The 18391-nt window shown below is 37.0% G+C and overlaps 1 protein-coding gene across 2 annotated transcripts in view; it reads right to left on the bottom strand.

Moving 5' to 3' along the window:
* Positions 1 to 2409: 2409 nt before the first annotated feature.
* The window catches only part of polrmt (polymerase (RNA) mitochondrial (DNA directed)), a 115640-nt gene continuing 99658 nt past the window's right edge, over positions 2410 to 18391 (bottom strand). For both annotated transcript variants that reach the window (XM_072594187.1, XM_072594188.1), the window contains exons 16-21: positions 17383 to 17435; positions 12029 to 12127; positions 8790 to 8862; positions 5767 to 5858; positions 5542 to 5615; positions 2410 to 3680 (exon numbers count right to left, since the gene is read on the bottom strand). In XM_072594187.1, coding sequence (XP_072450288.1) covers positions 3631 to 3680; positions 5542 to 5615; positions 5767 to 5858; positions 8790 to 8862; positions 12029 to 12127; positions 17383 to 17435 — 441 coding nt within the window. In that variant the 3' untranslated portion in view covers positions 2410 to 3630. The remainder of the gene's footprint in view (positions 3681 to 5541; positions 5616 to 5766; positions 5859 to 8789; positions 8863 to 12028; positions 12128 to 17382; positions 17436 to 18391) is intronic.

Raw genomic sequence — 18391 nt, 5'->3', positions numbered from 1 at the left:
TGCCATCTCTGTTGGAAATTGGTCATGCATCGTATAAATTAATTATTAATTTTCTCATGTCCTACTAATGATGGAGAGAAATTTTGACTGGGTAAGGAAGCTTTTTTTTTTAAGACTGATTGGATTAAGGTGGATCAAAGAGAGAAAAGATCAAGAAAAGTCAAAGCGTAAAAGGTTTTTCTCACTTCAAAAAGCAATTTGCTACTTCCAGGAATTAGAGTGGAGTTTCAATTCTTTCCTTTTTGGCCAGAAAGCTGGAATAGCATTGAAGAATACAAATTAAGTTGCAAAAGGATACCAGAGTCAGTAAGTATGAGTCCAATTCTCTCCAGTAAGTTTAATTTGTTTTTGCTATGCAAATCTAAAATTTTTAAAAAATAGGCTCACGGGGATATGATACTGTAATCCCATTTTTACGTGTAGCTTCAATCCCGGCAATTACAATTCTTCGGACTGCTTTTCCTCGCTATAAGTTGCTGGATTGCTTACATACTAATAATGTTTTTTGAAAAGAAAACGGCTATTATTTTACCAACAAACTTTGGGCAATCATTAAATGTGCCATCGTGTTACCCCCTTACATACATTGTTCATTATTCCAGCCTCTAGACATTTCCTTATCTTTTGGTTGTTTCTTTTATTTCTGCTTTTGTTTTTAATCCTGTCATTTTTACACTAAGATGGAGCCAGAGAATGGTGACTTTGTATACTTTTCATTGTATTCCTATACTTGAGTAAATGTGACAATAAAATCTAAATCTAAATAATCAGAATCAACACCAAACAACACCGAATTTCCTCAAGGTCGATGAGGATTGGGCAATAAATGCTGACTCAACTAGCAATGCCCACATCCCATGAATTAATATGCTTAAAAATGCTGTTAGCAAAGCTCTTACATTCTGCACAGTTCATCTTATTTCAAGACAATTTAAGAGACCAAACCGGCAACTTTTTCACACAGAGGATGTTATGTGTAAAGAATGACCTACTGGAGGAAGTGGTGGAAGCTTCTACAATTACAACATTTAAACGCCATCTGGATTGGTACATGAATACGAAGGGTTTAGATGGCTGTGGGCCAAATGCTGGCAAATGGGACTAGATTAACTTAGGATATCTGGTTGGCATAGACGAGTTGGACCAAAGGTCTGCTTCCGTGCTACGCAACTCTATGACTCCAAGTACATTTCAAACCTGCCTACATTGTGTCATGGAAAAAGACAGTTGGTTTATTCAAAGGGCTTATGCCTTGGTAAGAGACAGCAAAAAAAAAAGTCAGCTTTCTGAAAACTGCTCACTAACCTTCTTATATACTAATTCCCTTAAATTGTTGAGCTATTTAGGATTTTGCAAGTGATTCTGATTCCATACACCATTTATTTGCAAAGACAGACAGGACAGTATTTTAACCTGCACTAAGACTTAAAATGATGAAATGTTTTCTATCATTCAAAGTAATGGACAACATAATGGATGTCTGATACAATTGCTGAAGTCACAACCTGATCTTTTCAATCTCAACCTAAGTCTCCACTTAAACTACTTACTGTAAAAGTCATCAAGCAAGGACAATGATTTTTTTGAAAAGTTTAAGGCTGAATAATTTCTTAAATGAAGAACTAGTAGTGATGTAGTACAGAGGGACGTGGACGTACAGTATACAATTCTTTGAAGGTTGCAGCATATAGAGACAGGGTGGTTAAAAAGGCGTTTGTCATGCTTGCCTTCATTGCTCAGTCCTTTGAGTATAGTCATGTTGAGGCTGTACAGGATATTGGTGAGGCCACTTCCAGAATACAGTGTCCAGCTCTGGTCATCCAGTTATAGGAAGGATATTATCAAGCTGGAGAGGGTTCAGAAGAGATGTATCAGGATGTTGCTGGCTATGAAAGGTTTGAGTTATAAAGGATAGACTGGGACTTTTTCACTGGAGCATAGGAGGTTGAGAGGTGACCTGATAGAAGTTTATAAAATAATGAGGTATAGATAAAGTTAATGGTAGTTGCCTTTTTCTTAGAATTGGGGATTTTGAGACTAGGGGGCACATTTTTAAGGTGAGAGGAGAGAGATTTAAAAAAAGACATTAGAGGCAAATTTTTCACAAAGGGTGGTTTGCACGTGGAATGAACTTCCTAACTAAGTGGGGAATGTGGGTACAATTACAATGTTTAAAAGACATTTGAATAATTATATGAATAAGAAAGCTTTGGAGAGATATGGGCTAGGAGCAGGCAGATGGGACTAGTTTAGTTTGGGATTATGTTCAGCATGGACTGAAGGGTCTGTTTCCATGCCATGATAAAAAAAACTTTCATCAACAACCAACAACATATGTGGATATGAACACTTCTACAAGTGTAAACTTCTGTAGAAAGTTAAACAAAATAGCACAGGGTAATTAGCAGCCATTTTTCAGATCCAATAATTTATTATAAAAAAATACAATCATGTCAAACTTTCTGTAATTAGAAATCTGATGCAGTTTAACAATGTGAATCATTCACTAACAAGGGATAGGAAATTCAATGATTTCCCTCAGAGACAGACATGGAGGTCACAATTCCTTATCACCAAATTTGCAAAGCAATGAAAGCTGCAGTAGTCATATTCTTTAACCAAGATAAATCCTGGGTTTTTCACAACCATATCATAAGAGCCCAGTGGAAAGAGGTTTTAAAACGAAGGACTGTTTTCCTTAAATAAGGAGATACAGAAAGCTAGAAAGTGGAATACAAGTCCCATTTTTGTGTTTGTACAGTAATCCTTCCCCTTACAGATTTTATCACTTTTCATTCATTAGGTTAATGAAATACAAATTTACAGGAGTTCATAGTAACTGCCATGATGTGTTAAGAACAGATGCAAAAATTAGATTGAAAATTAATTTGAAACATTTTACTTCTTGGAAACATTTACACTGAAATTTCTCAAATTTAAAAACTGAAATAGGATTACATTTGGTGGGGAAGCAACAACTTTGATACGAGGATGTAAGGGATGTGCAATTCATGAATTCATGATGCTAGCATCTCCTTTCTCACCTAGCATTCTCCTGTCACTTTAAGAACAAACATTTGCAGAACTTGGGTTCTGTAAACCCCTATGTAAGGATGACAAATAGCTGAAACAGAAATAGTACAAAAACATTATTTCTGACTTTGTCCACCATATACTTAGCAAGACATAAGATTTTACTTAATTCCTCCAGATGGTATTATTTTGTCAATGGTGGTCAATTTAATCTTCAGATCAAAAAAGAGATGAATTATTGTTTGGTAGTTTTATCAAGTTTTCATGGAACCTATCATAAATAGGAAAGATTTACACAGGTCAACAGTACAAAACAAACTCTTCAGCTATTTCACTGAAACAATAAATTTCTTTCCCAGCTTAAGCCTTTCATGTATCCAATAAACAACGGGAAGATATCTGAAGAGGAGTCATGCTAGACTAGCAATTTAGCACTTGCTATGTCTCTCCAGATGTTTCCAGACTTGCTGATTTTCTGCAGCACTTTGTTCTTATTCCAGATCTCCAGTATTTACAATACTTTGCTTTTAATTAGAGGACTTTTCTGGAGTTCAAAGGGCAGATGCTTGTAGATATCTTCCCTTCATTCTGATATCTTCAGCTGAAGAAATAAGTAGATTCTTTAACCTTCTCTAGATCAAATTCACCTGAAAGGATATAAAAACACAATCAGTCTTGCATAAACAAGCGAATCAGAAAGGAAGAACTGATTGAAATCAAGTCAAGTTCACGGTGGAAGGGGACATTTAGGTTTTTCGTATTGTTAATTAAATCTTAATTAATCCATATTTTTAAGCAAAAATAAAACATTTGAAAAAGTTGAAATGTTTTCAAACATAACCAAAATGTTTGAAAAGGCATTCCAAACTTTTTAACAGTTTAACTATGCTTTTGTATTGAATAAATAGTGATGATTGAAGAGTGAGTGATGAATGAATGGATTCACTGAGGCATTAAAGATCACTTTAATGAACTAATTAATACTTGAAGTGGTCACCTCCCAACAAAGACTCTTCCTTAATTTCTGGAATTCTGCAATGAGCGCAGTCATTTCTTCAAGGAAAAGTTGTATTGTTTCAGAAGCATAATTAAATCCAAAATCATTAAAAGGCCTCAACTTTCAGATTACATGGAAAACAATTGTTGCAAATGTGGTATAGTCTGTCACTGTTGAGATCTTGAGAATTATTTCACAAATTTTGACTTTCCAAGCCAACGTACATTTCTTTTTCTGGAATTTCAGAATCTTAAATAGGCGAGATAATCTGTTGTAATATGGCAGTTACAGGAGGTGAGTGAAGAACATGCACCATATCATGAGTTCAATATTATTTCACATATCAAAAGGAAGGAATTAAATTCACAATTAACATACTGCAGACTAAGCCCAGGTCACACAAGATATTTTTCCTCTTCCTATCCTTTCCACTTCCCAAAAATTGTTAAGCCAGCTACACTTTCAACTTATTAATACAAATTACTCACACTTTGTTCACATGAAGCCATAAATTTAGAAATGACATTGAAAGTTGCTGTTCTTGAATCAAGTGACTTGCTCCACCATTTCAAAGGTGACAGCACCAATTACATTGCTGTGGGTATGGAGTCACTTGTAGGTCTTCTCAGAAGTGTCTTTTTGATAATCGCAATTGCTTTGTGGCACCGTTAATGACAGTAACTTTCAGTTCCAGATTTATTAATTAAAACTAAATTCTGTCAGTTGCTGTGATGGTACTTGAACTCATGGCCTCAGATCATTAGCCTGGGCCTCTAGATTGCTAACCCAGAGATTTTACCACTATACCACCACATCCCTATTGTATTGTACTGTCCTTTGATACAGTAGATACAGCAAGATCTACATATGTTATTAAGCCAACAGATCTTATCATAGATAATGGTAAGTGCCACACCCTGGGTCAGTTGCCATGGTTCCAAAAGCAGACAAAGTGGCTAGAGCTACAGTGACCCTCACTGGAAGATAACGCACATGTACTAAATGAGTGCAATTTTGGATTGAGATGCATTAATTTCCATGAAAAATTGCATACAGCCAAAATGTTCAGAATTCTTAAGAAAAATAACAAACTCCTTAATAATGCATCGAAGAGTGGTATCAATGGCTGCAGAAAAGGGAGTTGGAGTAGTGAAGTAACTGGCAAAAATACTTAAAACAAATAAATCACATTCAGGAATTGCTTCACTGGTTAAACAAAGTGAAGCAAAATAGTGTCAATTCTCATCAAGAGACTACTGCAGTTGTTATACAACTATTTTTTTTCCTTTAAGGTATTTAATCTAATTTCCTTCATCCAGCTGCCTTAAAGTTCATCATTATTGTTCTCCCCTTCAGAGCATACTGTCCCTTCTGAGAAAGTACTCTAAAAGCCATAATATTTTATTTAAAGAGCACACAGGTAAATTAACTAATTTGACTTAGACTAGGCATGTCCTACTAATCTAATGCCAGACTTAATTTGCTTTTTTCTAAACCAGTTTGTTCAGTACCTATCTTCAGCTCTTTAGAAAGTAACTCCATCATTCTTTGGTAGTCCTGAAGCTTCTTGCTTTTTCGATCAGCACTGAAAAGACAGAAATATTTGACTGAAACCATTGTCTATATTAAAGAGCTCAGAGATATCAAAGCATTACTATTTCTTGCCTCTGATTGTTACAAGTCTATGTTTGAACAGATAACGATATTATATGGAGTGAAACTAGCTCAATACTCACGGAATGTTATAGCGGTATTTGTTTACCAGGAATTTGGAAAGATCTTGAAGAATAGGTTGGCTATGCAGGGCAACGAATTGCTCACGGCAAACCTACAACACAAGTGCACACTGCTTACTAACAATATAGATTACTCCATTGCCTTATTGGTTAAATGAGATTAGTTTGGAAGGTATCCGTGTTGTCCAATTAGGACCAAAAGGCTTTAGGAACAATTACTGTAGCCTCACTGCAATAGAGCTGCAGTTTTGTTGAAATACATTTCTGAAATCCTGTTTTATCAAAGGTTAAAGAGGAGAAAGAACTCATATGTTTCAATTAATTAAGGGTGGCACGGTAGCTCAGTGGTTAGCACTGCTGCCTCACAGCACCAGGGTCCCAGGTTCGATTCCAGCCTTGGGCGACTATCTATTTGGAATTTGGACGTTCTCCCTGTGTCTGCGTGGGTTTCCTCCCACAGTCCAAAGATGTGCAGGTCAGGTGAACTGGCCATGCTAAATTGCCCATTGTTTTGGGTGGGTTACTCTTTGGAGGGTCGGTGTGGACTGGTTGGGCCGAAGGGCCTGTTTCCACACTGTATGGAATCTAATCTAATCATTATAAAGACATTTGCAGCACAGCCAAAATTGTCATTCAAATATTTTACTGACTCAACTTTATGCTGAAATACTAATAGAGAGGAGAATAATTGTTTTATCAAATTTCACAAAATTGGAGCTATGGAAAATGTCAAAATTAAGTTGAATTGCAGTACAAGGTTACTCTTAAGTCATCTATTCAGTATATGCCTTCCACTAATCACGTCACTTAGAGAAAACTTTCCTAGCTTCTGGCAAATGTTTTATAGATATTTTCAAGTCTCCGAGCTCGGTTGATAAGTTCTACTCAGTTTACTGCAATCATACAAAATATCCTGTATTCTTTAAATTTTACAAATTAAAAGTTTATTAAAAGCATTAGACTACAGTAGTGCTGTAATATTAACAAACTTTGCATCTATTAGCAGCAGTTTGGATGTTTTTCAACATAGAAGCACTTGTGTAACAAGGCCAGCAGGTCATTGATCTAACAGGTAACATCAATTTGCATCAATATAGCAGCTGTTATAAAATGAGGGAAAAATCGATGGATAAAGGGAGTAATAGAAAACCAATGAGCTATACAGTAAGAGGAGGAGAGGAGACTGAAAAAATGATGGAAAGATTACTTTATGGTGGGTTTCAAATGTGGAAAAGTATAGGGTTTGGACAGAGTTTTGAAGAGTACAGTCTAGAAATTTGAACACATTATTGGTGGGGCTTCGGTCAGTGTTTATTACTGTTGTCGGCTAGCTAACTTTCAGGTGATGCAAATGCTCATTAGGATCTAGAAGCCCTAACATTAATTTTAAAAGCAGACTATTTTACAACATTCAAAAACACCCATAAGTGGAATTTTGAAAGTTTTGTAAATTAATTATTTCTCTTTTACTATTTTAGAATTTATTTTCCATTCAGCTGATGGTGCAAAACTATTTTGTTTGGTGGGAAGGCCAGAAATAAATTCTTGCACATTTTCTCATGAGTTTTTCTTGCAATTGTTGATCCATTTATCCACAAAAAAATTATACGCATTTTTTCTCAACCTCAGGGTTGTGGTGGCTAGATCGTTGAAAGTAATTAGAGAAGTAGTAGATAGATTTGTGAAATATCAAGGAGTTAAGGGCTATAATGAAATGGCACAAAAGGATTGAGGCCTGGAGAACATTAGTCATGATCGTGTTGGATGTCAGGGTACACTTGAGAGCTGAATGGCCTATTTCTGCTACTATTTATATTCATCTGCTTGTTGACTTTCATCAGTGGACACATAACTCCTTGAAAGTGGAGTCACAGATAGATAGGATAGTGAAGAAGGCGTTTGATATGCTTTATTTTATTGGTCAGAGTATTGAATACAGGAGTTGGGAGGTAATGTTGTGGCTGTACAGGCCATTGGTTAGGCCACTGTTGGAATATTGCGTGCAATTCTGGTCTCCTTCCTATTGGAAAGATGTTGTGAAACTTGAAAGGGTTCAGAAAAGATTTACAAGGATGTTGCCAGGGTTGGAGGATTTGAGCTACAGGGAGAGGCTGAACAGGCTGGGACTGTTTTCCCAGGAGTGTTGGAGGTTGAGGGGTGACCTTATAGAGGTTTACAAAATCACGAGGGGCATGGATAGGATAAATAGACAAAAGTCATTTCCCTGGGGTTGGGGAGTCCAGAACTAGAGGACATAGGTTTAGGGTGAGAGGGGAAAGATATAAAAAAGACCTAAGGGGCAACTTTTTCATACAGAGGGTGGTACGTGTATGGAATGAGTTGCCAGAGGAAGTGGTGGAGAGTGGTACAAATGCAACACTTAAGAGGCATTTGGATGGGTATATGAATAGGAAGGGTTTGGAGGGATATGGGCCGGGTGCTGGCAGGTGGGACTAGATTGGATTGGGATATCTGGTCGGCATGGACGAGTTGGACCAAAGGGTCTGTTTCCATGCTGTACAACTCTATGACTCTATACACAGAAAGGTTACATTTTGGTATACAATTTTCAATCCATTCTACTCCACATACTATTTTCTAACAATTACGGTTACCAGCTTTGTGACAATGACACCATGTACGTGATGTGAGTTTTCAAACCCTGGGGTGTTTTGACTCTATTACCCATGTCACGGTTTCCAGAAAAAAAATCTAAGCCAATGCACTCTTTGGGAAAGGGAAAGTGATATTATAACAAGCCATTTTGCAAATGGGATCTTTTTAAATTCTGTTTTACAATTATACTGCAAATTAAAGTTCAGATATTTGCAGAAAGACCAAGAGGGAAAACTTATGACATTAAAAAACCACTACAGAAAATTAAGATACTCGAGGCATTCATTTTCACAAAGCATATATAATAAATAATTCGGTGGAGCAATTGCTGCAAAATTATTTTTCTTACATAATATCATATTTCTGATCATTTTTGAACAGCACCAATAATAAAGGACTATAGTTACCTTGTTCATGACATCTACTGTGAATGCGTGCGTCCAGAAGCAGTCATGGACAGAAACAAATGTTACCCCAGCACTGCAAAGACACGAAGTTATGACAATTACATTTTCATTCAATGCAGAGAGATAGGAGGATTCTAGTGTTGAAGTCCATCAGCTTTTGTCAGTGTACTTAATTTGTGACCAAGAATGCAGACTTTAAAAAAATTGTACATCTTCCACAACTTCAGCTTAAATCAATACCTTATGAATTCTCTCAACAGTCTTATCTCCTCTACACATTAAAAACATTAGATAGTCTAAACCCCACACCCACCCTTTCTCTGTCATAGTACAGTTTTACCAACAATTCTGTTCTTTCTCCTTTTGACCCCAGTGAACTAACTTCAAGATCATTATCTTCAGGCCACTCTATTCACCTCACTGAAACAATTATCCGTTCCTGAAATGATCATTTACTTGCTCTGGATTATTGTTGAATGACCATTCCATTGTCAGTCACTACGCTACTGCCCTGTAATTCTTTGCAAAATGTGTCTGAGTCTTACTACCTTCAACATAGGACTTTAAAAGGTTTCTGAAGCCAATCTTTTTCACTATTCCTTTAGCATTGCCTTTTTATTTTACTGTTAGATGTTCGAATCTTTACTGTTTCCTTGCACTTCTGTGTAAGGAGTGTTATATAAAGCCAACTTGTTTATCTTAGCCATATAATGAACATAAACAGCTTTGACAGTGGAGCCAGGAGAATGAAGCTGCAATTTACATAAAGCATTTAATCAAGTGACCTTTCCTTTTGAACAGCTGGTGGATATGAGGGGTGACCAGGTGATACAATATAGCTACCATTTCCATTTATCTATTAGTTGAATAGCAATCAAAATACTGAAGTAGATTTTATGGAAACATTAAAAACTAGTCCATCAGAAATAACTGTCCTTTCATGGACTGAACCACTACCAACAGTACTCAACGAGATATACAAATCACATCTCATTTCCCTTCTTCTGTAAATAGAACATTTTTCAAACCTTATACTATTTTGACATGACACAATGTGATATGGTAATCACATGAAATGACATGACATTCAAAGACATGGATTGGACTTGGCCTAATATAGTTTAAACTATATAAGGCTCTGTTGTGCCAGCACGTGACATATTTTCTAGATTGGTTTCTAGATTTGTGAATCATAGAATCCCTACAATATAGAAACAGGCCATTAGCCCTATCAAGTACACACCGAACCTCTGAAGAGCCTATACTATCCCTGTAATCCTGCATTTCCCATGGCCAATCCACCTAACCTGAACAACCTTGGACTGTGGGAGGAAATGCACATTGACACATGGAGAATGCGTAAACTCCACTGAGACAGTTGCTCAGTGGTGCTGAGAGACCCTGGTGCTGAGAGACTGCAGTGCTAACCACTGTAGCACCATGAAAGCGATTGAAATCCTAAAGTGTGCATAGAAGATTCCGGGATTATAGCAAGTTTTACAACTCTCAGTTATGAACAATGCTCCAAGAATTTGGTCCATTATTTTGTAGAAATGCAAGCTCAAAAGGAGATTATAAAGTTTTTCTTTCAAAGAGAGATGGGTTGTAGAAGACCAAACCTGTCAAATACATGGACAAAGAGTTAGGTCTGACATTAGAATGCAATTTTGGCTTGAAGATGTTAAAAAACATTGTGAAGTATGTTTAATTATGGACTCTACACAATCCTTTAATACTATAGCACGATTCTGAAACTGATCATTTCTATCTTGGATAACCAGTGACTCCAAGAATTTGCTCAATTGCTTAATATATTGAAACATTTTTTGAGTTGCTCGAAGGCTTTTTTTCCTCTATTTTTATTTTCCCTTTCCCAATAAACATTGTTAGTCGGAGTGGCTAGATCATCTGTGTGATTACACAATCAAATAGACAAAGCAGGCTTGATGAGTCTGATAATAGTCATACGAACCAACCTCCACTTCAATAAAGCAATGAAATATTGTAATTAAGTAAATTCCAATTGCCTGAAAACACATTTAACTTGCATCACATTAGCAACTAATGCAATGGAACAAAAAAGCAAACATAATTCAATGTTATCTGCTCAGAAATGTAGCCCCAAACATTGTGACTTTACATTTGAAGGATAAAGCACGCGCCTTTCAAAATCTCAGAAATTGCTTTTTTCAACTAAAACACTGAGCTATTATTTAGAAAGCTTAGAAACCACACTTACAGCCTAAATATTTCAACATGGTGACAGACAATTAACTGAAAAAAGTACTTTCTAAAATATCAAACAAGGTTGCATATAAACAGTTGATGCTAATTGAGATGGCCTGATGGCAAAAAAACTCATTAGTACAGATTTGAATACATCTCAAAATTGTTTTTCAGCCATTAGCTTCCATTAAGAAATTATATCATGAACAGGTGTCACAGGTTATTTTATGAAAGTGCTCTGGGAACAGGTTAGTTGGAAAAAATTGATGTCTGAAAGTTATTTTCAGTTCACTGTTTGTGCTCATTTAATCTCAATAGTGTCTTCCAGAATACAAGTTTGAACATCCACAAGCAACAGCACACTCTGACCAATTGTGAAATACATCTAGTTTATTGCATATGCTTAAATCCACTAGAAATGAAAACAGAAAGGGCCATAAAGGGGAAAAATGTAGTCACTCTCTTTCACCTGATTTATGTCCCCTCGCTGTTGGCCCAGTAAATGGTCATTTCAGCCTCAACAAGATTTTATAGTAATTTGTTTATGAGATATTTTTGTATTAATCTATGTAAGCTAACACCTCCTGCATGTACAAATTTCTTCTCAGGGTAAACAAGTTCCAAACTACTTTGTACAATATCTTCAGGTCAAATTTTATACAAACTCTAAATGGACCATATTGATTAAAATGTGGAACAAGAAAGTGGCCTCAAATATTTAATAAGGCTGTCCTGTAAATTATTTCCGTATGTAGCCATTGCAGTCACCATTCCCAACTAAATACTTTAAACAGAAGTTTTTGTAGGCACCATAGAATGGGGGAAGCAATTATGTAACTGTATCAAATATATCGATTTTAATATTTTGCTTACACTTTAAAGAATGTATGTGCAAATAGAATACGATATCCTAAGTAATGAAGTTACAGCCTTAAACCGAAAGACAATAGGTATAAACTTTTCAGTTGTGATGATGCTCTTGTTGCAGTCTGATTACTGAATCAATAGCTTACCTATAACAGTACAGTGCTGTTAGCATCATGTGCGTTGAATCAAGAGAATGAATGAAATTTGGAGGAAAAGCATTCTTCTGCTTGACTGTGTCAGGTCGTCTGCAGTGAACAAGGAAACAAAGGTCATTTTTTTCTGCAGCACCATTGCTTTTGTTTTGGAACTTGCAGGTGAATTGATAATCAGCACATCAGTGGTTTGCATTACAAAGTAACAAACATTGGAATAATTTCAATGATAATCTTACATCTATCCAATGTTAACAAGGCATGCGTATGACCTTCCTGTCCATAATAAGTTTACCTTTCCAAATCCTTTTTTTTTCAAGGTTTTTCAGGCGGTGCACATCAATGATGCCAATATTTTTAAACAGAATAATTGTACTTCAACATTTGACAATGGCAAGCTAATGTCAACATTTCAATGTCACAATTCACCAGTGAGTCAAACAACCTTATTTTACCCTCAAGCTTAGCAAACCCCAAGAAACCAGCCTAAAGTGGCTTGGCATTCATGGATGAAACCAAAAGGTCATCTTGATGTGGTTACAATTAGCAATACAGCAAAATACAGCCAAACTCCAGGATTATCACCTAACTGCCAAAACCCAAGACTAATTCCACTCAAATACATGTTCGTCCCAATACTGTCATTTAGGTGCATCCACTGGTGTACTTTGGATACAACCTTGATGTTCACTTTCAGTTTTAAAAACTGTAAGGACTATAGATTAAATGAACACTTCAGTATATGCCAAACATAAAATGACATAATATCTTTTAATCTCTGAAACTCTGCTTAATATTTTAAAATATTATTAATATTAACTACTTCTATTTATAGAACACCATTAATATAGTAAAACACCATGAGGCACTTTACAGGCCATTATAAAGAAAAATACCATATCAAGAACCCTATGGATATATTAGGTTAGAAGTAGGTATTAAAAAAAACTTGAAGCAAGAAAGTGAGTTAGAGAGGAAGAAAGTGTGGGGAGAGTTTTCCAGAAGTTAGGGGCTTGGCAAGTAGTCCCTGCCACTAATAGTGGCAAAATCACTGATACTCAAAAGGATACAAATGAATAAAAACTTGCTAAGTCGATGTAAATCCAGCTCAATAAAGTATAGTGCACGTGGCTTTAAAAGGCATGTTTTATCCTGCTTTCTTTGAGAGAGATTGTGGGACAGGCACTGAGCAGTCTATGAGAAGATAAACAACTTGTAAGGTTTTGGGTTTTTTAAGTTGAAAATGTGTTGCTGGAAAAGCACAGCAGGTCAGGCAGCATCCAAGGAGCAGGAGAATTGACGTTTCGGGCATAAGCCCTTCTTCAGGAATGAGGAAAGTGTGCCCAGCAGGCTAAGATAAAAGGTAGGGAGGAGGGACTTGGGGGAGGGGTGTTGGAAATGCGATAGGTGGAAGGAGGTCAAGGTGAGGGTGATAGGCCGGAGTGGGGGTGGGGGAGGAGAGGTCAGGAAGAAGATTGCAGGTTAGGAAGGCGGTGCTGAGTTTGAGGGATTTGACTGAGACAAGGTGGGGGGAGGGGAAATGAGGAAACTGGAGAAATCTGAGTTCATCCCTTGTGGCTGGAGGGTTCCTAGGCGGAAGATGAGGCGCTCTTCCTCCAACCGTCATGTTGCTATGGTCTGACGATGGAGGAGTCCAATGACCTGCATGTCCTTGGTGGAGTGGGAGGGGAAGTTGAAGTGTTGAGCCACGGGGTGGTTGGGGATGGTTGGTCCGGGTGTCCCAGAGGTGTTCTCTGAAACGTTCCGCAAGTAGGCGGCCTGTCTCCCCAATATAGAGGAGGTCACATCGGGTGCAGCGGAGGATGCAATAAATGATGTGTGTGGAGGTGCAGGTGAATTTGTGCACCTCCACACACATCATTTATTGCATCCTCCGCTGCACCCGATGTGGCCTCCTCTATATTGGGGAGACAGGCCACCGACTTGCGGAACGTTTCAGAGAACACCTCTGGGACACCCGGACCAACCAACCCAACCACCCCGTGGCTCAACACTTCAACTCCCCCTCCCACTCCACCAAGGACATGCACAGATTTTAACACAGATTTATTTTCTGAAGTTGCCTTTTACCAAGGGTGTGTTTATGGGATGTTACTATATTGGAACAGTTAATTAGTAATAATTACTGCATTTTTAAATCTAGATTAGATTAGATTCCCTACAGTGTGGAAACAGGCCCTTCGCCCAACAAGTCCACATCAACTCTTCTAAGAGTAACCCCCCCGACTAATGCACCTAACACCATGGATAATTTAGCACGGCCAATTCACCTGACCTGCACATCTTTGGAATGTGGGAGGAATCCAGAGCACCTGGAGGAAACCCGCACAGACACAGGGAGAATGTGTAAACTCCACCCAGACAGTCGGCCAAGGCTGGAACCGAACCTGGGACCCTGGCGCTGTGAGGCAGCAGTGCTAACCACTGAGCCACTGTGCCGCTAATAAAGTTGTTATTCTAAATTATTCTTTCTTGCACTGTATTTTAACTATAGTGTTTGAATAAATTATGTTTTGTTTAATGTTGAGTAGTTTGACCAACCGAATTGCATCTGGAACATATCAACTAACATTTATCTTCAAAATAAGAACAAGCTACTTCCTTAATCTATTTTTGAGGGGGGTCCGATCCAGTCCAGAACATGCATTACATGTAAAAAAACTGCTATATTGTTGCAAAATGTCATGCTCTCTGAATCATCAGGGTCAATATAATTTGAATATTTTGTTTAAACTTTGACATGTGATCAGTACATCTAAAAAGATGTAACCTCAATGAATTTTGCGAGGTTCATTTTAACATTGTTTCCTGTGAGACCTAATTCATGTCACTTTGGTGTAGCCTCTCTGAGCTCTCCAACTTGCTACTTCTCCCCATCCCTGATCCTCTGCACTGCAGGGACTCTGAACTCTAATTTACAGCCACTCTCTATGCCTAATACATTCCCTAGCTGAACCTCCCATTCACTGACTCTCACTGCTTCCCTGTCCTGACCTGCAACCCCACTTAAGGTTCAAACCCAATCCAATCTAATGTCAGAGGTTCTGGGAATGTCAAAGTGTAAGTTCCAAGTTGCATTTCTTTCTTACACAGATTGTCAAAGATGTTCTTCCTGAAGCCCGGGAGTATTTATGAACATTTTCTAGACTCAGTTTGATACTACAATGAAGTTTCATGTCATACTGTCTTGAACTGGAGATAACAAGATGATGCCTCACTGATATCCTTGGACGGGGAGCAGAATATATAATTGGCACTGTAACATCAATAAGGTACTAATATTAGTCTGAAGTGGTTTTGTATCAATTTAGCATTTATGTAACAAATGTAGCTTAAGCTCAGTTATTGCACCACAACTAACACTGGATGGACATGACATTGCCTGGAGCCAAAATAATCTTACTTTGCTTCACATGAGGATCAGTTCAGATCACAACAGAAAATTATTTCGCACCAATAATACACTGTACAATGTACTGTGGACAACAAATCTGGCAAAAATCAATATGATAGGAACTGGTGAGAACTGGGAAGCTCTATGAGCTTCACTGGAAAGTTTGATTTAAAAAAAACAAAATACAATGCATTTTCCAGTTCTCCAATAGCATGCATTGTGACTGGTGATTGATAGACAATTAAGGACTGTTTTCAGTCTTTTCTGCTGGAAGATGATTTTTTTCCCCCACCAGTGAGAGAATGTTGGTCAGATTTAAGGTAAAATCACTGCTTCATTTGTTTAACTGAATATCGAGGGGGCAGCAAAGCAGACACACTGACTACAGAAAGACATGTGGAAATAGAAAATGCCTTGAGTTTCTTTATCCTCACCTGTTTTAAGATTCCCTACAGCATGGAAACAGACCCTTCGGCCCAACATGTCCACACCGACCGTCCGAAGAGTAACCCACCCAAACCCTACGTTTACTCTTAATTATGGATAACTTAGCATGGCCAATTCACCTAACCTGCACATTTTTGGATTGTGGGAGGAAACCTGACATGAGAAATAACGCTAGTAAAAAGAAAGACCAAGTCTTCAACTATAACCTTATGCTACCATATAATGTCATTTTTAAAGATGACTTTAAAATTCAATCTGTATGAGAACATTAAACTACTGTCATTGAACAGAGATGCAACACTGTGAAAATGATATAATTCTGCTGTTAAGGCTCCGGGACAGTATGGTTAGTGAAAGGAGATGCTTGCAGAATCTGAATGAAGAGATTCTGCAAGCATCCCTTTCTTTCACTAACTATACTGCTCTGGAGCCTTAACAGCAGAATTATGTGCTTGCAAAATCTAAAAGAAGAGGTTGCTTTTGCTGAGTATAATCATTATTCTGGCAATAACTCTCTTTTAGCCAAATTATCTTGACACCTGACTTGAATTACACTTAACATGAAGCAAAGAACAACTCCAATCATTCATTCATTCCAATGTCATTTATGTACTGCGGTGTTCTATCATACACAAACAAGTAGCGATCAAAGCTTTATTAACTTCTTTCAGCTGGTTCTGGAAGTATAGATTTTCTTGAAATTTGAGAGATAATGACAAAACAAATTTGTGGAAGAGAAATCAACATTTTACTCAGATTAACATTAGAGGGAATTAGACAAAATATTAAAATTATCTAATGTATTCACTCCTTTAAAAAATACTAATTCATTGCACACTCTTTGGCCATATGACCTATATGATTCCATAACATACATAGTTTAATAATGATCCCAAGAAGTCCCCATAGAAAGTTTCATAAGAGACATTAAAGGCACGATAAGTTATTCCTTTTATTCAAGGGCTTCAACAACTATTTGTTGTTTTATCAAATCACAGAGTACCTTTGTGGATTACATTAAAAATATATGCCAACTAAAACACTGAACTGGTGGAACCATTCAGTATTTGCTTAAATTAAGTTAAGTCTATACGCTAACAGTACTGTGTACATAAAGGTAAAGGTCCTTGGCATGAAAGCCAAATATTAGGCAAGTATTGTGATATCTATTACATAAGCAAAAGGGTAAACTGAAAATTTTATGTACCTTGTTGGTCATTAGTTAATGATAATTCACCTTTCTTCTATATTAAACACTTTAAATCCTATTTCTAAAACTGAGATAAAAAACATAATTCTGCTTATCTTTGACTAAAAGTACTAACTTGTGTAATGCTTGCAAAGGTTGCAATATAATTTAGTATACTACAACATCAACCTCAATTTCCCACTTAATCTGAGCCAAACACAAGATCTCTTAATTTTTAACAACAATGAAGTTACTCTCATAGACAAAAGTTAGTGACAAAATTGGTGAAATACTTACTGAGTTGCATCATGACTTATTTGCAAATTCAAATTTTGAAGGTTGCTTCTGAGCTGTAAAAGAATAATTTAATAATTTCACCCATTTTAAAATAAAAAAAATTCTTGATTGTGACAATTATATTCTATTAACTCAAATTTCAATGCTTTACATATGCCATTTGTTTGAATTTTGAATATTGCCAAAAGACTATTGCGTTTAATACATATATTAAACTGTGAATCGCTAAACTTCATTAAAGCAACATTACAAATTTCTATTTATTATGTCAACTCAGAATTTAACCTGCATGTGAGAAATTGGTCTGCATTCTGCATGTATTCAATTCTATATTAGCCTGTTGCGTCACAAAACAATACAGAACATAAGAATTTAAATTTGATTTCTGGTGCGTTCTAATAGATTGACATCATCTATTACAACAGTCATACATTGTTGGTGATAAAGAAAGTTATTGTACTCCCAGTTCCCAACTGTTAGATCCAGTGTTGAGTGTGGGGTTCTGGAAAAGCACAGCAGGTCAGGTAGCATCTGAGGAGCAGATTTACCTGCTCCTCGGATGCTGTGCTTTTCCAGCACTACACTCTCGACTCTGATCTCCAGCATCTGCAGTCTTCACTTTCCCCTGTTACATCCAGTGTCAAGGATGGAGCAGCTAAAGTTAAAAAGATCTGAGATTTATTTTGTGACAAGGTATTATGTAATTATAGAAAACCTCCCAATATCCAGTATAGAAGCACCCAGAATTCTTAGGCAACTGGCAAAAATTTCAAAGGAAATATACCATTTTTATACTGTTTCTTCAAAAACAATCTGAACTTGGTGCACGAACTTCTGATGCACACATGTTCATAGTATTTCTTGTGCTATCAGTAACTTCACAGAACTGACACACCTACCATTCCCCATGTGTGTCAGATAATGGGGAGTTTGCTGTATAATACTTTTCATAATCTGCGTGAAAGCAAATGTTTCTTGGCCATTAGGCGAGTAGCTGGAATTGTTGGGC

Source organism: Chiloscyllium punctatum, chromosome 24, assembly GCF_047496795.1.
Source record: "Chiloscyllium punctatum isolate Juve2018m chromosome 24, sChiPun1.3, whole genome shotgun sequence".
Taxonomy (NCBI): domain Eukaryota; kingdom Metazoa; phylum Chordata; class Chondrichthyes; order Orectolobiformes; family Hemiscylliidae; genus Chiloscyllium; species Chiloscyllium punctatum.
The sequence above is the reverse complement of the archived record's forward strand: the minus strand, read 5'-3'. Positions and strand labels throughout refer to the sequence as shown.